At 41.7% G+C, this 26874-nt stretch overlaps 1 protein-coding gene across 1 annotated transcript in view; it reads left to right on the forward strand.

Annotated features, from left to right (window-relative positions):
* LOC111970755 (LHFPL tetraspan subfamily member 4 protein-like) overlaps positions 1–21147 on the forward strand; it is a 51608-nt gene extending 30461 nt beyond the window's left edge. The window contains exons 2-4 of the mRNA XM_070445842.1: positions 8909–9148; positions 17298–17314; positions 21118–21147. Of these exons, the coding sequence (XP_070301943.1) occupies positions 8909–9148; positions 17298–17314; positions 21118–21147 (287 nt within the window). The remainder of the gene's footprint in view (positions 1–8908; positions 9149–17297; positions 17315–21117) is intronic.
* The last annotated feature ends 5727 nt before the right edge of the window (positions 21148–26874 follow it).

The raw sequence follows: 26874 nt of genomic DNA on the forward strand, positions 1-26874 counted from the left end.
GAGAGAGAGAGAGAGAGAGAGACGGACGGATGGAGAGAGTGTGGGTGTGTGTGTGTGTTCCTGTATGTGAGAGAGAAAGAGAGATGGGAAGAAAACTACTTCAAAGTGCTGTGTCTCAAAATGGGATCAGCTCTGCGCTGATCTTCAACCCGAGCCCAAACGCATACACACACACTGTACATACACACCAGCATGTGCTTAGGGAGTGAGAGAAAATACAGTTGGGAGTTCAGCAACATTACATTTATGGAAGCCTTTTCCAAAATCCCTGACAGATTTAAATAATTGTCAATTAATCATTAAGTCTAAATCTTGTTCACCTGTGTCTGCCAGCCACAATCACAAGGCAGCCAATCAGATCACAGAGGAACAGGAATGGGGAGGAATTTGATCAGTTAATCATACATTGATGCCAATGGAAGAATTAAGTGAAAACTCGAGATTAGAGCACAGATCTCAAGTTAGAATTCAGGCCTAAATTAATTGTCTAGAGTCCAGAGTCACAAGTCCAGGGCCATATTCATTAAGTGTCTCAGACTAGGAGTGCTGATCTAGAATAAGTTTTTAGATCATAATGAATAATCATAATGAATTCATTATGATTATTGACTAAAGAAGACAGTGGCAGAAGAAATGGCAGCCGTTTTACGGGTGACTAATTGTGCTATTATGTGTTTTTTCCCGTGATATTTGTAACTTATTTTGTACATAATGTTTCTGCCACCATATCTTACGGCAAAAAATTGCTTCTGGATATCAGGACAGCGATAACTCACCTCGGATTAGACAAAGACTTTTTCTTCAACAAGCAGGAAGCACAGGATGTACTTCAGACACCCAACAAGGCCGAAATCCCCGTCATTGGCAAGAGAAAGAGACACAGGTATAGAGGACACAGGGCGGGGTGCCTTGTAAGGATCCGCCGACGGCTAGTGGGAAATCTGCCTTTACCTTCAGTATTACTTGCCAACGTACAATCATTGGACAATAAATTAGACGAGGTACGTTCATGAATATCCTACCAACGGAACATCAAAAACTGTAACATCTTATGTTTCACCGATTCGTGGCTGAATGACGACATTAATAACATTCAGCTGGCGGGATATACGCTGCACCGGCTAGATAGAACAGCACACTCCGGTAAGACGAGGGGGCGGCGGTCTGTGTATATTTGTAAACAAAAGCTGGTGCACGAAATCTAAGGAAGTCTCTAGATTTTGCTCACCTGTAGTAAAGTCTCATGATAAGCTGTAGACCACACTATTTGCCAAGCGAATTTTCATAAAAAAGATTTGTGGCTGTTTATTTACTACCACAGACGGACGCTGGCACTAAGACTGCACTGAGTCACCTGTATAAGGAAATAAGAAAACAGGAAACCGCTCACCCAGAGACGGCGCTCCTAGAGGCCAGGGACTTTAATGCAGGGAAATTTAAATCAGTTTTACCACATTTCTATCAGCATGTTAAATGTGCAACCAGAGGGAAAAAAATTCTAGATCCCCTTTACTCCACACACAGAGACGCGTACAAATCTCACCCTCGCCCTCCATTTGGCAAATCTGACCATAATTATATCCTCCTGATTCCTGCTTACAAGCAAAAACTAAATCAGGAAGTACCAGTGACTCGGTCTATTAAAAAGTGGTCAGACTGAAATATGTTCTGGGATTCTTCCAATGGCATTGAGGAGTACACCACATCAGTCACTGGCTTTATCAATAAGTGCACCGAGGACGTCGTCCCCACAGTGACTGTACGTACATACCCCAACCAGAAGCCATGGATTACAGGTAACATTTGCACTGAGTTAAAGGTTAGAGCTKCCGTTTTCAAGGTGCGGGACAATACCTTATATGAAATCCTGCTATGCCCTCAGACTAACCATCAAACAGGCAAAGCGCCAATACAGGGCTAAGATTGAATCGTACTACACCGGCTCCGACGCTCGTCAGATGTGGCAGGGCCTGCAAACTATTATAGAYTACAAAGGGAAGCACAGCCACGAGCTGCCCAGTGACACGAGCCTACCAGACGAGCTAAATCACTTCTATGCTCGCTTTGAGGCAAGCAACACTGAGGCATGCATGAGGATCAGCTGTACCGGATGACTATGTGATCATGCTCTCCGTAGCCGACGTGAATAAGACCTTTAAACAGGTCAACATTCACAAGGCCGCTGGGCCAGACGGATTACCAGGACATGTGCTCCGGGCATGTGCTGACCAACTGGCAGTTGTCTTCACTGACATTTTCACTGACACCCGTAGCACTTACGTCCGTAGCCATGAAGTGCTTTGAAAGGCTGGTAATGGCTCACATTAACACCATTATCCCAGAAACCCTAGACCCACTCCAATTTGCATACCGCTCAAACAGATCCACAGATGATGCAATCTCTATTGCACTCCACACTGCCCTTTCCCACCTGGACAAAAGGAACACCTATGTGAGAATGCTATTCACTGACTACAGCTCAGCGTTCAACACCATAGTGCCCTCAAAGCTCATCACTAAGCTAAGGAACCTGGGACTCAACACCACCCTCTGCAACTGGATCCAGGACTTCCTGACGGGCAGCCCCCAGGTGGTGAGGGTAGGTAGCAATACATCTGCCATGCTGATCCTCAACACTGGAGCCCCTCAGGGGTGCGTGCTCAGTCCCCTCYTGTACTCCCTGTTCACCCACGACTGCATGGCAGGGCACGACAGTGGTAGGCCTGATCACCGACAACGACAAGGCAGCCTATAGTGAGGAGGTCAGAGACCTGGCCGGGTGGTGCCAGAATAACAACCTATCCCTCAGCGTAATCAAGACAAAGGAGATGATTGTGGACTACAGGAAAAGGAGGACCGAGCATGCCCCCATTCTCATCGACAGGGTTATAGTGAAGCAGGTTGAGAGCTTCAAGGTCCTTGGTATCCACATTAACAACAAACTAGAATGGTCCAAACACACCAAGACAGTCGTGATGAGGGCACGACAAAACCTATTCCCCCTCAGGAGACTGAAAAGACTTGGCATGGTTCCTAAAACCCTCAAAAGGTTCTACAGCTGCAACATCAAGAACATCCTGACTGGTTGCATCACTGCCTGGTACGGCAACTGCTCGGCCTCTGACCGCAAGACACTAGAGATGGTAGTGCGTACGGCCCAGTACATCACTGGGGCTAAGCTGCCTGCCATCCAGGACCTCTATACCAGGCGGTGTCAGAGGAAGGCCCTAAAAATGGTCCAAGACCCCAGCCACCACAGTCATAGACTGTTATCTCTGCTACCGCATGGCAAGTGGTACCGGAGCACCAAGTCTAGGACCAAAAGGCTTCTCAACAGTTTTTACCCCCAAGCCATAAGACTCCTGAACAGGTAATCAAATGGCTACCCGGACTATGCATTGTGTCCCGTCACTCTCGCCCAACCCGCCAACCCCCTCTTTTACGCTGCTGCTACTCTCTGTTTATCATCTATGCATAGTCACTTTAACTATACCTACATGTACATATTACCTCAATTAGCCCGACTAACCGGTGCCCCCGCATATTGACTCTGTACCAGTACCACCTGTATATAGCCTCGCTACTGTTATTTTCACTGTCATTTTACTGTTTTCTTATTATTTTGTATTTCTTTACTTATCTATTGTGTACCTAATACCTTTTTTTTTTTATTGCACTGTTGGTTTGGGCTTATAAGTAAGCATTTCACTGTAAGTTACCTGTTGTATTCGGCGCACGTGACAAATAAACTTTTGATTAACGTGTATGGACAGGGAAGACCTGATCCTAGATAAGCACTCCTTTCCTGAGACGTTTTATGAGTACAAGCCCAGAGTTCCATCATGCAAAGGGTTCTCCTTCCATCAGATAGAATCAGAAGGAGGGAGTTAATCAGGAGGAACGGCCCAATAAAATAACACGTTTTGGGGACCCATATGTAGTGTGAGGTCTTGGTTCGCATCTGGCCTGTAGACCAGTGTTTCCCAACTCCGGTCCTCCACTACCACCAACAGGACACATTTTTGTTGTAGCCCATTAGCATGATCTAATGAAGTAATATAACATTAATAGTACTNNNNTCCAGCGTGATCTAATGAAGTAATATAACGTTAATAGTACTCCATTCCAGCGTGATCTAATGAAGTAATATAACGTTAATAGTACTCCATTCCAGTGTGATCTAATGAAGTAATATAACTTCTAAAAGGTTATGCCTGAATCTAGTGGATGTTATCTGTTATTAGTTTATTATTAGTCTACACTGAAATAAACCTTTTATTTGTGTTCACCAAAGTGGAATACATTGTGGTTAGTGTAGCGAGAGAAACAAAGAAACAAAGAAAGAACAAGAGAGAGAGAGAGAGAGAGATGAAGTGGCTCCCCAGGGCATGATGAATAGTGCGTGAGGAAGCAACCCGTTACGACGGTGGTTTTAATTGAAACTCAGTCATTAAATTGCTAAACAGACCAGAAAAAATAAAGGTGTTTGCTTTTGTGTATCTAGTGTTTAATTATTAGATTTTGTGTGTATGTGTTTCTACAGTACACTTATGTTTGCATGTGTCTGTTGTGCATGTGTGAGTTTGTGTGTGTGTGTGYGTGCRTGCATGCATATCTGTGTGTGTATGTATGTGTTTGTGTGTGTGCGAACGTGTGTGTGTGTGTTYGTGTGGCTAAATGAAAGCAGCGGTGGACGAGGGCCAGTTCTCCTTGTTATGTGACGGAAGAACAAACAGACAAAGAGGACAGATGCCCATAGGACACAGTGTTATGAATCAATTTCAGGGAGGTATATGAGGTTGGGGAGAGAGGGAAGGAGGGAGGGGGGGGTCATAGTAACGATGAATCTGAATCATTATCACGTCCTTCTTCATATCAGACTCCCAAAATATCCTTCTATCTTATTTTTCTCACAATTGTTCAATTTTTCCCCCTCTTTTTTTGGGTTCTCCACATTTTCTCTCTCCTTTCTGACTGTCTCCTTTCTATGCCAATCCATTTTTCATCCTCCCTTTTCCTACTCCTTTGAGGCTTTCTTTCACTCTGGCATTCTCCCTCCCATCATCCCTCTATTCCTCCACCTTCCTTCCTTCCCTGCCTCCCTCCGTTCCTCCACCTTACCTCCTTCCTTCCCTCTCTCCCTCCATTCCCCCACCTTCCCTCCCTCCCACCCTCTTTTTCTCTCCCTCTTCTTCATTATCAATAATGAAAAAAGCGCTCTGCCTCCTCTCCTCCTCTGTGCGTGTGTGTGACAGCAGTGGATCAAAGGACCTTCTACCTTCACAGCGTAGATAGGCGCTTGGCGCTCGTAGACCGGCGCTCGTAGATTGGCACTCGTAGACCGGCGCTCGTAGATAGGCGCTCGGTGCTCGTAGATCAGCGCTCGTTGGGCTTTGACACTGACAGAAAACAATCTGTCTCCCTGCTCCTCATAAAAGTAGAGACAAAATGAAGGAGTGATGCGTTTACTTTTCTGTCCCCTCCTGTTGTATACTACAGATGAACAGAACTTCTGTCTGGAGACACTCACTTTTTATTCTGGTTTGAAGCAGTGGGCTAAATCAGGGTTACACAGTGTTTCATGGTAGTCAAACAAATCTACTTTGAAACAAAAGTATACACCTCACACACATGATTATTGACTTTAAAAAAAGAAGACATGTACCATGTCAGATAGAGTTTAAATGTATTCCATTTTCAGTTTGCATACCAATATTACACGTCATATACATCACAGAAGACTGAAATATAACAAAACCGTTTGACATAGAAACACCGGATTTTCAACAGTTTTTTTCAAATATAATTTATTAATTATGAAATTATGAAAAATGTTGATAACATTCCATCCATGAGGACACTAGAGGGCGATTTGGTCACTGACTGCATATATAAACGCAACATGCAACAATTTCAAAAATGTTAAAGAGTTACAGTTCATGTAAGGAAATCAGTCAATTTAAATACATTCATTAGGCCCTAACCTATGGATTTCATATGACTGGGCAGGGGCGCAGCCATTGTTGAGCCTGGGAGGGCATAGGCCCACCCACTGGGGAGCCAGGCCCAGCCAATCATAATTAGTTTTCCCCACAAAAGGGCTTTATTACAGCCCAAAATACTCCTCAGCACCCCAATCCCTCCCCCTCAGACGATCCAGCAGGTGATGGTAGAGAATGGTAGAGGTGATGGTAGAGAAATTAACATTAAATTCTCTGGCAACAGCTGGTGGACATTCCTGCAGTCAGGAACTCCCTYAAAACTTGAGATATCTGTGGCATTGTGTTGTGTTTCAAAACTGCACATTTTAGAGTGGCCTTTTATTGTCCCCAGCACAAGGTGCACCTGTGTGATGATAATGCTGTTTAATCAGCTTCTTGATATGCCACACCTGTCAGGGGTATGGATTATCTTGGCAATGGAAAAATGCTCACTAACATGGATGTAAACAAAATTGTGCACAAAATTTGAGAGAAATAAGCTTTTTGTGCGTATGGAGAATTTCTGGGATCTTTTATTTCAGCTCATGAAACATGGGACCAACACTTTACATGTTAAGTTAATATTTTTGTTCAGTATACTTTCCTAACCCTAAATAATCTACAAGATCAGAGTATTTTTGAATCTACCAATTGGTGCTGAAACGGAGACGAATGTGCATAGTTTAAGATGTCTTTATTTCATTGATCCCTAATATTCTGAACCTGTTCTCTCAATATATTCTAGTCTGACGACAAAATTCAAACTTAAAGGTACACCGTATTTAAAGGGATGGCTTTAGATAAAATTACTGAAAACCCTATTGAATGAAAAAGCCCAACTGAGTGATCCGGGTCAACAGTATCAAATGTAACACTCTTGATTCCATCCCTCTCCTCGCCTTGAACCAGGGACCTTCTGCACACATCGACAACAGTCAGCCACAAAGCATCTTTACCTATCGCTCCACAAAAGCCTCGGTCCTTGCAGAGCTAAGGAAACAAGTATTTCAAGGTCTCAGAGCGAGTGATGTCACCGATTGAAACACTACTAGCGCACACCACTAACTAGCTAGCCATTTCACACTGGTTTCACATTCCACAAACAGTGCAAGTGCAGCAGTGTATCTCTGCTTCAAGTTGATCCCTTTGGCCGCAGGAATCCATATATAGTGCCCCTGCCTCAAGCAAAGTACGCTAAAACATACAGTGGCAGCTTGAACCGTATTATAGATGACTGTGTGGTGTGGCAAAGGACAGACGCACCTCTTTATCTGGGGGTCTTTTTCACTGGGCTCAGCTGCAGCGTCAGTGTTCTCCACTGACTCCACTGAGCCTTGGGTGAAGATGAAGATTTCCTCTTCCTGCTGTTTTCGTTATTAATATTTTCTCCCTCCCTCTGGCTCAGCCTTGGTTGAGTGTAATTAGCAAGACAGAGAGGGATGCTTGCGAAGCGGTTCCATTGGCAATGAGGGTTGACTTACGATGCAGTGTGAAATGCAGTGTCACATTTAAAAAAACTTTATTTCTTTCCATCACTTTCCTTTTTGCTCCATGTCCCCTTATTTTGTACTCTTTCCTTACTCCCAAAATGTTGTTGCCTAAATCTCACCTAACCCTCCCAACACAACACCGTTCCCGTGCGCTGTCCCCCCTATACTACTCCTCCATTCCATACCCCCTGAATCTACCTCCTCACCCCCTCTCTAGTGTACACTTCATTTATCCTCCTCACCCCCCTCTAAATCTGTACACTTCATAATATTTCCCACTTCTCCGAAACTACACATGGACAAAATTATGTGGACACCTGCTTGTCGAACATCTCATTCCAAAATCATGGGCATTAATATGGAGTTGGTACCCCTTTGCTGCTATAGCCTCCACTCTTCTGGGAAGGCTTTCTACTAGATGTTGGAACATTGCTGTGGGGACATGCTTCCATTCAGCAACAAGAGCATTAGTGAAGTCAGGAATTGTTGTTGGGCAATTAGGCCTGGCTCGCAGTCGGCGTTCCAATTCATCCCAACGGTGTTCGATGGAGTTGAGGTAAGGGCTTTTTCAAACCGATCTCGACAAACCATTTCTGTATGGACTTTGCGTTGTGCACGGGGGCATTGTCATGCTGAAACAAGCTGGAAGCACGGAATCGTCTAGAATGTCATTGTATGCTGTAGCGTTAAGATTTCCCTTCTCTGGAACTAAGAGGCCTAGTCCAAACCATGAAACACAGCCCCAGACCATTATTCCTCCTCCACCAAACTTTACAGTTGGAACTATGCATTGGGGCAAGTAGATTTCTTCTGGCATCCGCCAAACCCAGATTTGTCCGTCGGACTGTCAGATTGTGAAGCATGATTCCTCACTCCAGAGAACGCGTTTCCAATGTTCCAGAGTCTAATGGCGGCAAGCTTTACACCACCCCAGCCGACGCTTGGCATTGCGCATGGTGATCCAGCTCTAGATGGGCAGAAAATTACGAACTGGTTGGAAAGGTGGCATCCTATGACGCTGCCCCGTTGAAAGTCACTGAGCACTTCGGTAAGACCATTTGCAGCTTGTTTGTCTATTGAGATTTTTTATTTATTTATTTTATTTCACCTTTATTTAACCAGGTAGGCCAGTTGAGAACAAGTTCTCATTTACAACTGCGACCTGGCCAAGATAAAGCAAAGCAGTGCGACAAAAACAGCACAGAGTTACACATGGGATAAACAATCGTACAGTCATGGCTGTGCGCTCGATTTTATACACTTGTCAGCAATGGTTGTGTCTGAAACAGCCGAATCCACTAATTTGAAGATGTGTCTACATACTTTTGTATGTATAGTGTACTTCACCCTGTCTCAAGTACGCTAAAACATACAGTAGCAGTGTGGTCGTTAAACTAGATCTCCTCTCTCCCCCTCCACCTCCTCTATTCCCCATAGCTGTGTGTTTGCTCCTGGGCTGTATGATCTTCCCGGATGGCTGGGATGCGGAGGTGGTACGAGACATGTGTGGCGAGGAGACAGGGAAGTACACGCTGGGAAACTGCTCGGTGCGCTGGGCCTACATGCTGGCCATCGTTGGCATCATGGACGCCCTCATCCTCTCCTTCCTGGCCTTCGTTTTGGGCAACCGGCAGAATGACTTCCAGCTGGAGGAGCAGCTCAAAGCAGAACAGAAAGGTGAGGCGCTAATGATGCTAAGCTAACAGCTAGACTAATGCTAATATAGGCTAATAGCTAGGCTAATGCTAATCTACGCTAACAGCTAGCCAAATGCTAGTCTAGGCTAACAAATGGGATGTTAATCCAGGCTAACAACTAGGATAATGCTAATCTAGACTAACAGCTAGGTTAATGCTAATCTAGGCTAACAGCTTTTCTTTGAAATATGCGCCAAAAGTCCTCTTTGTTACCACATTTTAGCAGCAGGATTGTAAAATAAAGCACTGACCAGATGGGCTAGGTTATTTAAAAAAAAATGCACGCATAACTGTAAATTGCTTTGGATAAAAACGTCTGCTAAATGGCATATACTGTATATTATTTTTTATTATTTCTATATATTGAGACACCAGTGGCTAATGCTAATTGTTTTCATATATCAAGCAATGTACTGGGTTTACAAAATGCTATGTAGTTATGTTTTCATTACATTTCAAAACCAGCCCTGTTCTTTTTTATTATTGCATTGATAATTAAGTTTCAATGTTTTGAGTAAAACTTTTGGCACAAACAAGCCACCATGTAGCTAGCTCAGCTCAAAGGCTAGCTATCTAGAACTATTTCAAAATGAAAACGACTAACTACAGCTATAGCTACCACAATGACATGAGAGCTCATGCCTGTTACACGAGGAAAGCCAATGCATCACCGCAGGGGGAACCCTATCCCAGGTCAGGACTGTTTTTCTTGTAGTTTGCACAGCCAGGGCTGGTTTTCCTGCTTGTTGGACTTGAAAATTGTGATGTTGATCGGGGGTGTAGGTTTAAAGTCTTTGTGTACCAGGGGACACATGTTCATAAATATTTTATATTGCATTTCAGTTTCTGTGAAATGCATTGTGATGTCGGGTGCATTACATCATCCAGGTTTTCAATAATCTACACACTGTTCCCTTTACAAAACCTTTGTCTATGAAATATTTCTGTGTTCTAGAGTTGAATAGCGAGGCAACGTTGCTCTATCTACATTTGGTGCGTCTGTATATTTTTTACGATTTACCAAAAATATTGGTGGCGTCGTGATGAGGGATGTTGCAGCATGATCAGAGGCAGGAGAAGACAGTGTGTCAAACTGCATTAAGAAAAATATCTAAATACCCCCCCCCCATCCTTCATAGCCCTCTGATTCTGTTGAATAAGTTTCCATGGTTACTTGTCATATTCCAGCTGGACTCTCTCTCTCTCTCTTTCCAATATTCCGATCATTCCCCCTCGATTAATCTTTCTCTCCCCCATCATCCATCCACTGGATGCTAATTTTGTTTCATCTGGTTCAAGGGGGGGGGGTGGGTGGAAGGGTGCTTCTGGGCTAGCACCAGATGAGGTAGGGGGGTTGCAGTGAGGTTGTGGAGGGTGGTGTTGAGGCATCTGTAGTTGCCTGAGTAGCGATGTTGCGTCAACAACAAAACCTAGCGGCAGCGTGCCAGAACTCGTCTGGCGTTATTTGTCTTGCCTTAATCTACTCGGCTGTTTACCCACCCCACCCTCCATCTGTTTTTTAAAATCTCCTTCCAGACACGGTTTACATTCATAAATGTTCTCTTCCCTCAACCGAAGCAATTAAAGCGGTCATATTTATTTCCCCCTTAGTAGCATTTGCTCAGATGTAGCATAGTGCAACCTCCCGGTGGTATTCTCCACGTTCAACAACATTTCCCCCGTTTCCCATGAGGCTGAGCTTTATGGAGTTGTCTAGCCGGAGACAGGGAGCCATTAGCATCATGGCTAACTAGTGCTGACACATGTTCACTGCTAGTGTTCATTTGCAGGGTTAATTAAACCAACCCACAGGACCAGAGGCAGAGAAATGTTGGAATACCTTCACATAAATTCATCAGATAAAATAGCTTCATTCACAGCATCATGGCTCGTTTCATTGCGACATGAACGCTTGGTATTTTCTCGGTCTTGAAAATATGACACCCTGGAATGCAATTTGAAAACAAATATACATGAAAAAGTAGCCTAAATTATATTTTTGTTTGAATTAGATACAATGGAGCATCAACGAGCAGATGTGGACATGTTTCCAGACACAACTTCCAGACACAATATTCTGAGCGTTTCCCTCCCGTTTCTCACACCAGACCTCCTAGTGGTTCTCACCGTGGGAGGCCAGAATTTGGACAGTATTCCGACGGAGCGGCAAAACCTATTTGAGCCATCCAAGAGGAATCGTCTCATTCAACAACCCTTGGGGATAAACAATTGGTTTAACCTGCGATAGCAGTGAAATATAGTGCATTCACTTTTTCAACATTTTGTTGTGTTACAGCTTTAATTTAAAATTGATTACAATTCGATTTTTTTGGTCACTGGCCTACACACAATACCCCATAATGTCAAAGTGGAATTATATTTTTTAAATGTTTACAAATTAATACAAAATGAAAAGCTAAAATGTCTTCAGTCAATAAGTATTCAACCCCTTTTTTTATGACAAGCCTAAATAAGTTCAGGGGTACAAATGTGCTTAACAAGTCACGTAGTAAGTTGCACTCACTCTGTATGCACTAATAGTGCTTAAAACGTCTTATGGCTGCAATCTCATTAACGGGATGATATGACAACAGCCAGTGAAAGTGCAGGGCGCCAAATTCAAACAACAGAAATCTCATAATTAAAATTCCTCAAACATACATGTATCTTATACCATTTTAAAGGTAATCTTGTTGTTAATCTCACCAAAGTGTCCGATTTCAAATAGGCATTACAGCGAAAGCACCACAAACGATTATGTTAGGTCACCACAAAATCACAGAAAAACACAGTCATTTTTCCAGCCAAAAACAGCAGTCACAAAAAGCAGAAATAGAGATAAAATTCATCACTAACCTTTGATGATCTTCATCAGATGACACTCATAGGACTTCATGTTACACAATACATATATGTTTTGTTCGATTAAGTTCATATTTATATCCAAAAACCTCAGTTTACATTGGCGCCATGTTCAGAAATGCCTCCAAAATATCCGGAGAAATTGCAGAGGGCCACGTCAAATAACATAAATACTCATCATAAACTTTGATGAAAGATACATGTTTTACATAGAATTAAAGATACACTTGTTCTTAATGCAACCACTGTGTCAGATTTCAAAAAGCTTTACGGCAAAAGCACAATATTCAATAATCTGAGAACAGCGTTCAGCCATAAAAGGAAGCCATACAGTTACCCGCCAAATTGTGCAGTCAACAAAACTCATAAAAAGCATTATAAATCTTCACTTACCTTTGTTGATCTTCGTCGGAATGCACTCCCAGGACTCCCACTTCCACAATAAATTTTTGTTTTGTTCGATAATGTCCATCATGTATGTCCAAATAGCTATTTTTGTTAGCGTGTTTGGTAAACAAATCCAATGTCAGGAAGCGCGTTCACTAAAACCTGACGAAATGTCCAAAAGTTCCGTAACAGTCAGTAGAAACATGTCAAACGATGTATTGAATCAATCTTTAGAATGTTTTTAACATAAATCTTCAGTAATGTTCCAACCGGAGAATTACATTGACTTCAGATGTGCGATGGAACAGAGCTCCCTCTCATGTGAACGCGCATGGTCAGAGCATGGTCAGGTCATGATAGACCTGACTAATTCCTGTCTCCTTCGGCCCCACTTCACAGTAGAGGCATCAGACAAGGTTCTACAGACTGTTGACATTAGTGAAAGCCGCAGGAAGTGCAAACTCATCCATATGCCACTGTGTATTCAATAGGGTCTTGGTTGAAAATCGACCAACCTCAGAATTCCCACTTCCTGTTTGGATTTCTTCTCAGGTTTTTGCCTGCCATATGAGTTCTGTTATACTCACAGACATCATTCAAACAGTTTTAGAAACTTCAGAGTGTTTTCTATCCAATACGAATAATAATATGCATATATTAGCAACTGGGACTGAGGAGCAGGCAGTTTACTATGGGCACCTCTGTGCACCTTTCATCCAAGCTACTCAATACTGCCCCTGCAGCCATAAGAAGTTAACATGATTTTTTTATGACTACCTCATCTCTGTACCCCACACATACAATTATCTGTAAGGTCCCTCAGTCGAGCAGATAATGTCAAACACAGATTAAATTACAAGACCAGGGAAGTTTTCCAATACCTCACAAAGAAGGACACCTATAGGTAGATGGATAAAAATAAAAAAGCAGACATTGAATATCAACTTTGAGCATGGCAATGTTATTAATTATACTTTGAATGGTGTATCAATACACCCAGTCACTACAAAGATATAGGTGTCCTCGTTTGCCAGAGAGGAAGGAACCCACTCAGGGATTTCCCCATTAGGCCAATGGTGACTTTAAAGCAGTTACGAGTTTAATGGCTGTGATAGGAGAAAACTGAGGATGGATACACAGCATTGTTGTTACTCCACATTAACCGAATTGACAGAGTGAAAAGAAGGAAGCCTACACAGAATAACAAATATTCCAAAACATGCATCCTGTTTGCAACAAGGCACTAAAGCATGGGGTTCTTATACTTTTACAGCCTGGGACCCAAATGAGAATTGCTGTGTTTTCCTGGGACCCAAGCTTAGGAAAATATGCAACTATATATAAATATCGGTACATTTCATTGCCCTTGTGCCTAAAACAAATGCAATATTGTCACACTCTGACCTTAGAGAGCCTTTTTATTTCTCTATTTGGTTAGGTCAGCGTGTGATTTGGGTGGGCATTCTAGTTTGTATATTTCTTTGTTGGCCGGGTATAGTTCCCAATCAGAGGCAGCTGTCATTCGTTGTCTCTGATTGGGGATCATAGTTAGGCAGCCCTTTTTCCCACCTTCAGTTGTGGGATCTTGTCTTTGTATAGTTGCTGTTTAGCGCTACAGAGCTTTACGTTCGTTTATATTTTTGTTGTTCATTTAATAAAGTACGATGAACACTTTCCACGCTGCGCTTTGGTCTCATTCAATTGACGACGGACGTAACAAATATAGACAAAAGCAAATAACAATGAAATTAAATATCCATATAAATATCTATTAATGTTTATTTTCCCCCATTAAAACACTTACATATATGTCTAGGTTGGAACTGTTGCTGTTAAAATACAATAAATAATTTTCATTCTGAACTGGAATAAACGGATTGATCACATCACACAGATGAATAACAGAACACACACACAGGCTTTTTGATAGTGCAACACTAAGTAACAGTACAGATGAAAAATGATCAGACCTACTGTACATCTTACTGTAGAAATTATTGTTGAAAGAAAGTCTAGGTTGGAACTGTTGCTGTTAAAATAAAATACATATTTATTTGTTATTCTGAACTGGAATAACTGGAATAAACTGATTGATCACATCGCACAGATATAGACCAGAAAACACACACACAGTCCTTTTCTGGTCTATATCTGTGTGATGTGATCAATCAGTTTATTCCAGTTCAGAATAAAAAAAGATGTATTGTATTTTAACAGCAATGTGTCTATTCTGGGCTCTGTTTTTGACAGTGCAACACTGAGGTGATGCTCAGCCTTGAAACTGTTTCTGTTCTTGTTTTTTAAGTAAGTCAGAGTTGAGAACCCTGACTCACATAGGTATGTGGTGCCAAACTGGACCAGAACATCTCCTGCTTTCTCAGTCAGGCAGGAGACCACTTCCTGCTGTAGATGAGCAACCCAGAACTGTGTGAGTGTTTGCCTCAAAAAGCATCTTGCTTCAATCAGTTTATTCCAGTTAAGAATAACTATTATTATTGTATTTTAACAGCAACATTTCCAACCTAGACTAGTTTTCAACAATAATTTCTACAGTAAGATGTACAGTAGGCCTGATAATTTTTCATCTTCATCTGTACTGTTACTTAGGGTTGCACTATCAGTAGCTAGCTTGCTTTGGCGAATGTTAGTACAAGGCCTGGGGATTGTTTGAAAGAGAAACTCACATCTACTACTATGAGAGTATGAGAGTACTCCCTTATTTCTGCTTATCATCACATGTTATAAAATGACAACAATACCTTGCTAGCTGACTTACTTTTCCACTGTCGAAGCACTGTTTCCTGAAGCATTCTGCCGTTCTGAAAGAACTTCCTGGGTTTACCATCATGCTGTGAATGTTTGGTCAGGGCGTGTCGTTTTATTAATTTGTTCGTTATGCGACTCATTAATAATCACTTCCACACACAAAACACATTGTGCGCGCTCCTCGTTATAAGTGTATATGAAAGAGAGAGAAACTCGTCGCTGTTATATGCGTTTCATAACAAATGAGCTCAGTCAGAACGTGCGGTTAGCATGAGTCCATTTGATGACAGCGGTGAGTGATGGCGAGTGGGAATGACAAGTCAGTGGCTGACAGCGCATCATCTGCTGCCTGAACGACAGCGCTGCGTCGTGTGTGTCGCGGAGTGATCTTCAAGAAAACTGCAGGAAAAAGATCCGGTAAACCGCGAAACACATGGGCATCTCCCTCTCACACTCGCGCAGTTGCCAAACTGAGCAGAGACCGCTGCTAAAGTGGAAAGCGCCCTGAACAGAGAGCGCAGATGCACTTGGCCAAATAAATTCTAGTAATTAATGAAACAATTATAAATGTACACTGACACGTTGCAACCCACCATTAACAGGTCCGCGACCCACCTACTTTAAGAAAGGCTGCACTAAAGTAATACTGCAAAAAATATGGCAAAGCAATTCACTTTTTGTCCTGAAAACAAAGTGTCATGTTTGGGGCAAATCCAATACAACACATTCATGAGTACCACTCTCCATATTTTAAAGCATAGTGGTGGCTGCATCATGTTATGGGTATGCTTGTAATCGTTAAGGACTGGGGAGTATTTCAGGATAAAAACAATTATGTAATGGAGCTAAGCACAGGCAAAATCCTAGAGAAAAACCTGGTTCACTCTGCATTCCCCCAGACACTGGGAGATTAATTTACCTGTCAGCAGGACAATAACCTAAAACACAAGGCCAAATCTACACTGGAGTTGCTTACCAAGAAGAAAGTGAATGTTGCTGAGTGGCCGAGTTTCAATGGCAAGAACTGAAAATGATTGTCTAGCAATGATCAACAACCAATTTGACAGAGTTTGAAGAATTTTTTAAATAATAATAGGCAAATGCTGCATAATCCAGGTGTGGAAAACTCTTAGAGATTTACCCAGAAAGACTCTCAGCAGTAATCGCTGCCAAAGGTGCTTCTACAAAGTGTTGACTCAGGAGTGTGAATGCTTATGTAAATTAGATATTTTGTATTTCATTTTCAATAAATTAGCAAAAATATCTAAAAACACGCTTTCACTTTGTTATTATGGGTTATTGTGTGTAGATGGGTGAGAAAAAAAAACATTTAATCAATTTTGAATTCAGGTTGTAACACAACAAAATGTGGAATAAATCAAGGGGTATGAATACTTTCTAATGGCACTTTTATTATCACATTGAACTACTCTCAATTTGACACTGGGCTTGTGCATAAGTAGGCACAGAACTGTGTGAACAGAACTGTGATGTTGTGTCTGTGGCCTACATTCAGACATTATTTAGTATGAGGAAGGACTCTACATACAGATTACCAAACATGTTTAAGCTCTGTATAATAATAAACATAAACGGTAATAAATGCATATGCAGTGGCGGACTTAGCGATTTGGGCGCCTGTTTCAAAATGCTGTTGAGGGGCTGGTTTAAACCGAAACCCCCTGAAACATAGCAAAGTCTGCACCTGTGCATATGTCAACAACATTTAGTCTACACTGAGTATACCAAACAGCCTCAACTCGTCAGGGCATGGATTCTACAAGGTGTCGAAAGCATTCCACAGGGATGCTGGCCCATGTTGACTCCAATGCTTCCCATAGTTGTGTCAAGTTGACTGGATGTCCTTTGGGTGGTGGACCATTCAAATCAAATCAAATCAAACTTTATTTGTCACATGCGCCAAATACAACAAGTGTAGACTTTACTTCTGTATGTATGACCATATTATGAAATTACAACAAAAAAAGACAACATTTGAAAAAATTTGTGGATAGAATATACATGTGCAGTCAAAATCATTTCCCCCCATTCACATCAATATCAATCCTACTGAAGAAGGTTGACTCAAAACAATTATCCTTCTGTCTTCACAGATTTTGCAGTGTCCAGGGTAAGTCAAACCGCTGTTGTGACTGTTTGTGCTCTGTGGTGTGTTGTGATTGTAAGGTATCTGTGCTGTGTGGTCATGTATGTGGTGTGTACAGTGACCTCTGCTGACCAGGTGGATTAGCGAGTAGAGTAGATCCTGGGGCAGAATGCACTCCCACAGGAATGAGGTATACCACGAGTGGAGAGGAGCTGTTGAGTCAAATCACTGAGCCTCTGTCTGCAGTGGAGCTACAGGACACGGGCTAGTGTGTAGCTTCTCTGATCTTATATTGAGAGAGAGAGAGAGAGAGAGAGAGAGAGAGAGAGAGAGAGAGAGAGAGAGAGAGAGAGAGAGAGAGAGAGAGAGATGGAAACTGAGCTGCACTTCCTAACCTCCTGCCAAGTGTATGACCATATTAGAGACGACCCACAAAGAATTCGAAAACAAATCCGATTTTGATAAACTCCCATATCTATTGTGTGAAATACCACAGTGTTCAATCACAGCAGCAATATTTGTGACCTGTTGCCACAAGAAAAGGGCACCCAGTGAAGAACAAACACCATTGTAAATACAACCCATATTTATGCTTATTTATTTTCCCTTTTGTACTTTAACTATTTGCACATCGTTACAACACTGTATATAGACATAACATGACATTTGAAATGTGTCTATTCCTTTTGTGAGTGTAATGTTTACTGTTAATTTTTATTGTTTATTTCACTTTTGTTTAATATCTATTTCACTTGCTTTGGCAATGTAAACATATGCTTCCCATGCCAATAAAGCTCCTTAAATTGAGAAAGAGAGAGGGAGAGGAAAATGCTAGCCTATTTTCGAGTCCCATTAACAAGCTCTCATAAACACAAATATGTAAGCTGTGAGCAGTAGCACCGGGGCCTATGAAAAATGAATTGTTAAAAGCACTAGTAGTGATGCTCAAGGGGCGAAACGTGTCCACCACTTTGTATTCCACAGAAAAGGAACGTTTAATGTGCTGGGAAAAAATGTCCTGCTTATGTTGTTTTTTCTCACAATGAAAAGGAATTGTGTTTGAATATGTGAATACTTAATGTTAGTGTATTTTAAGAACTGTTTTCAGCTTGATCTGGAAAAAGGCTCATTCTTGGTTAAGGATGAAGAGGAGGGAAGGTTATCGTTGTTCAAGGAGAGACAGTACATCAGAGTAGAGTTTTCTATTAGACGAGTGTAAAAATGAACTCATTGTCCACAGTAGATTTTCTACCTTGAAAACGTTGACTTATAGCTTCAGTCGATAAAAATGGGCGAAATGAAAGGTTAAGGCCTTTTTATTTGCACGTAGAACGAGACAACTGTCCTCGTCAGGTGGTGAAAGTAATGATAGAATCAGCCTACGATATGGAGAGAGACAGAGGGCTGGTATTTAATATACTGTAGTGAGCTGACGACACTGCTCTACAATCATTTTTGTAATGCATTTTAGTCAGCAGTACAGTATCCGTATTAGGAAGTCGTAATAGGGAATTTTGTCTGAGATCTGACAACTTCCTAATGTGGATGCTATACAGCACACCTATAGGTTAACGCATGGTTTCCCAAACTCGGTCCTCGGGACCCCAAGGGGTACACGTTTATTTATTTTTACCCTAACACTACACAGCTGATTCAAATAATAATCTAATCATCCAGCTTTGATCATTTGAATCAGCCTTGTATTGTTAGGGCAAAAACAAAAAAGGTGCATCCTTGGGGTCCCGAGGACCGAGTTTGGAAAACGCTGGGTTAATGTGTGGACTCATCCATGTCATTTTGACTCGAGGCCGCAGTAAGAACTTGAACTATCATAGAGGCTATAGATAGGCTAGTTTTGTCCCATAAATCATCCAATAAAATCAAACTACTAAATTGGACTAGGCACTGGTTGGATATGTTTCTCCCTTTTTATTAGATTTTGCACCTCTTCTCCATAATAGTGGACTAGAAATATGTATGTTTGTGTAGTGCTATAGATGCTAGTCAGGTGACAGAAGTAATCGGGTGTGGTAGACAATAGCTGTACCTTTTGTTGTCGTGACGATGCACAGGGCTAACACTACCTTCCTCCCCTCCAGCATCTCCACCTTGGCTCCACCCTCAAGATGGACGTAAGACCAATCAGCTCCCCCCATTTAATCAATATGATGGGGAATATGACCACTCAATCAACCAATGTGCATGTAACTAACCCTAGCATGCACCTGGAACCTGTTTGTTGCTGTTTCGGATGTTTTGATCTGCTCGCTTCTGTAATGAGTAGTACTGGTGTTTTGCTTCCTCCCTCCCTCGACCTCTCGTCATATGGTTCCTGCTCGTGATGCTTTCATATTAAAGGCCAACTCCTCAATTAGCACGTCAAAAAATACAGACAGAAAATAGACATCTAGATATCACTCTGTTCATATCCTCTTCCTAATATGGAACGGGGGGGGGGGGGGGTTATGTGCCACGTTGGTGCCTCAGCACTCCGCCATTTGTTTCCAACGTGGGGGAGGAATGCGATGACTTAATTCGGTCTGCACCGCAGCCGTCCTGGCCCAGCCAAATGTGACACCTGTTCGGGCGGAGGAGGTAGAGCTGGGCTTCTGAACAGATTAATAACACTTTAAGCCCTTTTTCTCCTCCCTCCCCTCCACCTATTAATTCTCAGCCCCGCCCCTGATTGACTCACTTTTGGCATAATCTGATTTTCATTAAATTAGCTTAGAGGAAGAGTCATCACGGCAAAGTGCTACAGCTGTTATTATCCGCCGCCAGGCACACTGAGTCACAAACAGGAAGTTCATGTAGTCTCGGGTCCAAGCAGACTAACGATGTGGAGTTAGGGGAGGGTGTGACACGCAATGTGGGTTTAATTAATTGACTCATTACTTTACTCATTAAGCAACGTAGCTGTTTTGCATCGAATGTTAATGGCTGATGGTTTGAAAACGTCAGCTTGGTTTCTTTGTGTGTTTTCTGCAAAGCGTTGAGAACAAAACAAGTCAAGCACATGCATATTCTTTTATGTGAACACTATTTTTATAACCAGGTAAAAAGACAATTGCATGTAAACAAGGTGACCAGATGCACGTTCTGAGGCACATCAGCTTTTGTTATGTGCTGTAGCGCAGTGCTGAATCCTATTCAATATACCGGCATAAATATCAAACATAATGAAAGTTATATACAAGATGGTCCCATACAAAAACATAATGAAATGTTGTTTCTAGCTATTTGGTCTGAAATGTCAGAGAAAATGTACTCAGCTGTGACCTTTAAATGGCATTACATGTGTATGTTTTCTTCATATTCCACACCTCAGTTACTAACAGTGACTCATGTTTCATGCCCATTATGCGTACCCCTTCAAATCCACCAAGACATTTCATATCCGCTGTATTTTTATTTTTTACCTTTATTTAACTTGGCAAGTCAGTTAAGTACAAATTATTATTTACAATGATGACCTAGGAACATTGGGTAAACTGYCTTGTTCAGGGGCAGAATGACAGAGTTTTACCTTGTCAGCTCGGGGATTCGATCTAACAACCTTTCAGTTACTGGCCCAACGCTCTAACCACTAGGCTACCTGCTGGATGAGATTAAATATTTGACTTCATTATAAGTAATAATAATAATAATGGTCACTACAGGAATTTGTTTTCTATTAAAGAGACCCAAGTATAAAATAGGGCATCAATTTTAATCAATCCAGAATGTCAACATTTGTGTCGCTACCCTTATTTCATACCAGATCCATTCCTGCTACGTCCTTATTCCTCTATCTCTCTCTCTACCTTTCGCTTTTCTTTTTTCCCCAGATTGAAATCCGGGAGACCAAGGATCCATGATAGGGTGTCCAACGGTTCCACTGAGCATCCCCCTCCCCACCCGTCCCCTCCTCTCCTTCCTCAGCTCAGCTCTTCAGGTCCGACCACTGGTCTTGAAGTGGAGGCTCCATCCAGCTGTTTGTAAAAATAGAAATGAAATGGAAGAGAAAATATGTCTGTTTGAAGAGAACTACGATAAAAAKGAATAATATTATCAGCTTTATAAAACTCTGGGAAAATAATATATGATATACAGTATTAATTAATTATCACATAATATTACTGTAACAAAGGTAATTAAGTTATTGATGATGATAATGCTTGCGGCAGGCGTATTATATGACAATCTGCATATATAGACAGATTTTCATTTTCCCCTCTTTGTATATGAAGTCTGGTTCCAAGAAATACACAAGAAAAGGTGTTTCTATGGAAACAGGGTAAAAAGACTTATAGCAAGTATTACCCCATTATTATCATCCCTCCAAACCCGTTGGAATAGCAAGCTCTTTTTGATCAGCATCTTGGAAAAATGTGGATTATCGGCATCATTTATTCTCTTCTCTCCGTGTAATTTCATCGACCAACATCCCAGAACCAACAAAAATCATCAGGGGCAAGGACAGTGGTAATGGTGGACTGAATTAATTGACAGGCATTGAAAAGAAACAAGACTTAACTGCTCTCAGCTCTTTCATTCTACTGAATTTCGACCACATCATTTTTTTAGGGCCCATTTCTCTTACCGTCATGTTCCAATGGTTCTGTTTGTTCGTCCCACCAAAAGACAAAGCCCTGCATGCTGCATCTAACTCAGGCTTGCAAAAAAGGCTCACAGTACTCTATGGTCTGTCGGCAACAAGATCCATGCCTGAGAAACACCATGCTCCATACCTTAGACACAACAAGCTCCATGCCCTAGACACAACAAGCTCCATAGCAGTGTGGCCACCACTGAAGAAAAAATAGGGGAAAAAATACTAAATTATGTTTTATTTAATAAAGATATATAATTTTCAGGAAGGTAAAAAGTTCTCAGCGTAAACTTAAATGACTAAAAGCAGATATAACAGATGTAGAAAAGGTAATGGAGAATATATTTTTTTATTATCTTTGAGAACTAACAATCACCTAAATAAAAACTATGGCATGGGGCCCCATTGATTTTGTTTGAGTCACTCAGATAACATAGAAACACAGCATAATCCATTGCAAAATGTGTAGAACTACATGAAATTAGCTTTAAAACAGCAAGAGAGGCCCTCCTTTTAGAGGCCCTCCTATTGTCTCTGCAGCCACGAGGAGGGCCTCTAAAACCGTGCCATTGTCCACACCCACATTAGGTCATGTTAGTATCATTGTGGATGCAGATCTGAGTATTCTCTCAGGGAGATAATTAAGAATATATACACTATTCAACCTGAGTAGACTAGAGTACTAGAGTAAAGTAGAGTAAAGTAGAGAAGAGTGTATGTTAGACGCTGATACCTCAGATGCCCAGAGATTTTGCCCCACACTTTTCACAGATCTTCTTACTGTAAGGCTTAGTTGCAGTCAAAGGACATACAGACAATCTTAGGTCCTCCCTGAATTCTAATCTTAATTCTGCACCAACATCGCACATGGTGGTTGATTGACTCCATATTTCACCAATGAGAGCTCACCATTTTGGGATAACAGATCCCATTTTCCGATCCAAGATCCCATTTTTGGATCTCAGATCAAATAAATCCTGGATATCCCAGGGTTGTTCTCCAACAGCGATTTAGATTAAGTTTCTTGACATGTCTTGGAGAAGTCAGTGCTGCAACACAAGAGGTCATGTTGGATGTGGARGGAATCAAAGCAATCTCTTTAGGTGGTCGACGGATTCCTCCGTGGTGCTTTCCCATCCCTGCACTGTCCCCATACGTTAAATCCCCAAATCCTTGAACTTTGAACCTCCAATATAGATGAGGAGATGTAAGTGCTCCTCTTTTTTTGAGATGTGACATATATAACATAGGAGGGTGAGCTTATGAAGATCAACAAAGGGAGGAGGAACCCAGTAAATTGGCAGCAAAGCCTGACAAACAAAAACAGTCAACGTCCTACTGTAGACATCAGTCAGAGGCAGGTACCCTTTCTTCATCCTCTCCTCTCCCCATCCCTCCTTCCTTCGGCTCCCGTGGATCAGCCGTTCTAAAATGACAACTTGTAAATGCAAAAATCTGTTTCCTTGGTAGCATTTGAATGAGGATCATCATAGTGTTTTGGATAACTTTTTTTCCCCCCCGTGCCACGGCCATTTTCAGACCAATTGTTTCCGTTTAGCGAGACTCATTTGAAGGAAAGCGTGTCCTTCTCAGGCCCTTTATCCACCTGACATGGACATGGGGACTAAAGACTGGTGTGACAACTGACCACAGAGGGATAAGAATGGGACAGATAGAACAAGATATGAACAGATAGAACAAAAATATATATAATTTGGTGTGCTTAGTATTAATTTCCTTTCACCTGTTTTCTACATGTCTGTACTCTTTTCTGATTATGTTTATAAAGACAATATGACAAGAGGACTGAGTTGACCCCCAACTATAGTGTTACGAGGTTGTGCATATCAACACCTGTCCATCAAATGATGGACAGGTGTCTATTTACACTGATGGGACAAGAGCCCACGTTGACGGAGGTGTACGGGAGTACCTCATGGTCGAGTACCTGGACCCTTACAAATATTTGGAGTTTTATATTTTACAAAGAGTCCTGTGTTTTGTGCAGTAGGGGTGACCTCACTAGGCTGTTTTGTTTTGAAACGTGCCGTGAGGCACACCTTTCATTGGATGTTTCACTGGGCTAGTCTCCTGTAAACCACTCTCACGTCCCATTGGCCTGACGGCCCAGTGTGGGGGAAGAGCTGCAGGAATGACAACATCCCGAAGGTTTCCTCAGGACAGAGCTTCCAAATGGTCACTGGGTTCCCTATGTAGTGCACTACTTTTGTCTCTGTGTTCCCTATGTAGTGCACTACTTTTGTCTCTGTGTTCCCTATGTAGTGCACTACTTTTGACTCCTTGTTCCCTATATAGTGCACTATGTTGGTTCCGTGTTCCCTATGTAGTGCACTACTTTTGTCTCTGTGTTCCCTATGTAGTGCACTACTTTTGACTCCTTGTTCCCTATGTAGTGCACTACTTTTGTCTCCGTGTTCCATATGTAGTGCACTACATTTGACTCCGTGTTCCCTATGTAGTGCACTACTTTTGTCTCTGTTTTCCCTATGTAGTGCACTAGTTTTGACTCCGTGTTCCCTATGTAGTGCACTACATAAGGAATAAGTTGCCAAAAGTAGTGCACTATATATAGGGAATAGGATGCCATTTGAGACGCAACCTTTGTAAAGTCTTTTCAAAGCAGATTTTTACTCCTACACCAGCCTCACATCAGTTCTAATTCAATGTGTACAGTATGTAACAACAGAGGAACTTCTACCATCTCCATCTTGTAAAGTATATTGAAATGTATTGGGATGGTTCGAATGGGGGTCTATTTCATTTTTATATTCTCCCTCATGTTTTCCTGTGACTGACATTAAATATCTCTCCAACTCATTCTTATCAGACAGGATTTTTTTTAACAACAACTCTTTGTTTTAGCTCCAAAGCGACCTATCAGTAAATTGCCATATCAATTCATCGAGTCATTTCCAGAAACGTGATGATATATCTGGTATGATAACTGTCCACATGTATGTTAGTTATATGATCTCTTACTCAATCCAGACTTTGATATGTTCAACTGAAATGTGCCAAAAATGACATTTAAATTCTATCCTTAGTCTTAGTGTCGAGCATCCCTCCAAATTAGTCATATGTCAAACCACGCTCACTGAGATGAGTTTGTGACTCCAATATACGTGATACTCTGTACCCATGTCTGACAGTTAAGAGCGTTTGAGGTAGTCACATGCACTGTCACTTTTACTCTGACTTCTCTTAAGAATCTGTTTTCCTTTTTTTGATCAAAATATGCCAAAACAAGAAAAGGGAAATTGTGGAATACTTTTTACTTCATTCAGAAATATATATTTTGACGTGCATTGTGTGTTGAATGCTTTTCTTTTCAGTCTTACTATTTTTGCTTTACTATAGTTGTAATGTTATTTTCTATCTTAATGAGATGCTTGGATGTCTCTCAATGTTATGAAAATGGAATGTTTATGCAAAATTGTCACAGCAGGAGAGTCCATTGTGACAGACATTGTCACGCACCAGTGTTACATTGTTGGTCTTGTTGTTTTAAAGAAACGTATTAATAAATCAATTGAATATCGTGCTTTCCCATGATTTCATATTATGGTGGAGAGAGACACTGTAACAACCTGGAAAATATTATAATAATGCATTCAGTTAACTTTAACCCCATTTAGTAGTATTTATTAAAATTAAGATGTATCCAACACAAATCTACAAAAAAAACATATATTATATATAGTATACGATGGTGACAGGTGTGCGGGATAATCAGCAGCCTGATGACCTAGAGGCCGGAGGGGGAGTTGTAGTCAAAAGTTTGGACACAACTCCCCCTCCGGCCTCTAGGTCATCAGGCTGCTGATTACCCCGCACACCTGTCACCATCGTCTCTCGCGCCAGCGCCTCATGACACTCACCTGGACTCCGTCACCTCCTTGATTATCTTCCCTATATCTGTCCCTCCCCTTGGTTCTTTCCTCAGGTGTTATTGACTCTGTTTTCATGTCGGTGTATTGGTTGTGTTACGTGTTTATTGTTTCATTTATTTATTAAAACACTCACTCCCTGAACTTGCTTCCCGACTCTCAACGCACTCGTTACAGGTGCCTCGCCGTCCCTGCCGACTGACTGCCTTGTACGAGATGATTTTCGTTGTTTAGTTCCCACTCACTCAAACATGAACAAAGCTAAAAAGAAAACATACAAATATGTCCTTTTAAGTGCTCAGTATAGTGATCAAATCAAATTGTATTCGTCACATGCGCCRAATACAACAATGCTTACTTACAAGCCCTTTACCAACAATGCCGTTTTAAGAAAAAAGGATGAAGAAGATATTTACTAAATTAACTAAAGTGTAAAAAATAAAATAAAGTTACACAATAAAATAACAATAATGAGGCTATATATAGGGGGTACCGGGACTGAGTCAATGTGCAGGGGTACAGGTTAGTCGAGGTAATGTGTACATGTAGGTAGGGTTAAAGTGACTATGCATAGATAATAAACAGTGAGTAGCAGCAGGCCATTTGTTTAACTGTTCAGCAGTCTTATGGCTTGGAGGTAGAAGTGTGGTAGCATAGAGAACAGTCTATGACACCGCCTAGTATATAGGTCCTGGATGGCAGGAAGCTTGGCCCCAGTGATCTACTGGGCTGTATGCACTACCCTCTGTAGCACCTTACAGTTGCCATACCAGTCGGTGATGCAACCGGTCAGGATGCTCTCGATGGTGCAGCTGTAGAACTCTGACCGCAAGGCACTACAGAGGGTAGTGCGTACGGCCCAGTACATCACTGGGGCCAAACTTCCTCCCATCCAGGACCTCTATACCAGGAGGTGTCAGAGGAAGGCCCTAAAAATTGTACGTACAATCACTGTGATGATGACATCGTCGATGCACTTCTTGATGAAGCCGGTGACAGGTGGTATACTCCTCATGCCATTGGATGAATTGCGGAACATATTCCAGTCTGTGCTAGCAAAACAGTCCTGTAGCTTAGCATCCGTG

Source organism: Salvelinus sp. IW2-2015, linkage group LG11, assembly GCF_002910315.2.
Source record: "Salvelinus sp. IW2-2015 linkage group LG11, ASM291031v2, whole genome shotgun sequence".
Classification (NCBI taxonomy): domain Eukaryota; kingdom Metazoa; phylum Chordata; class Actinopteri; order Salmoniformes; family Salmonidae; genus Salvelinus; species Salvelinus sp. IW2-2015.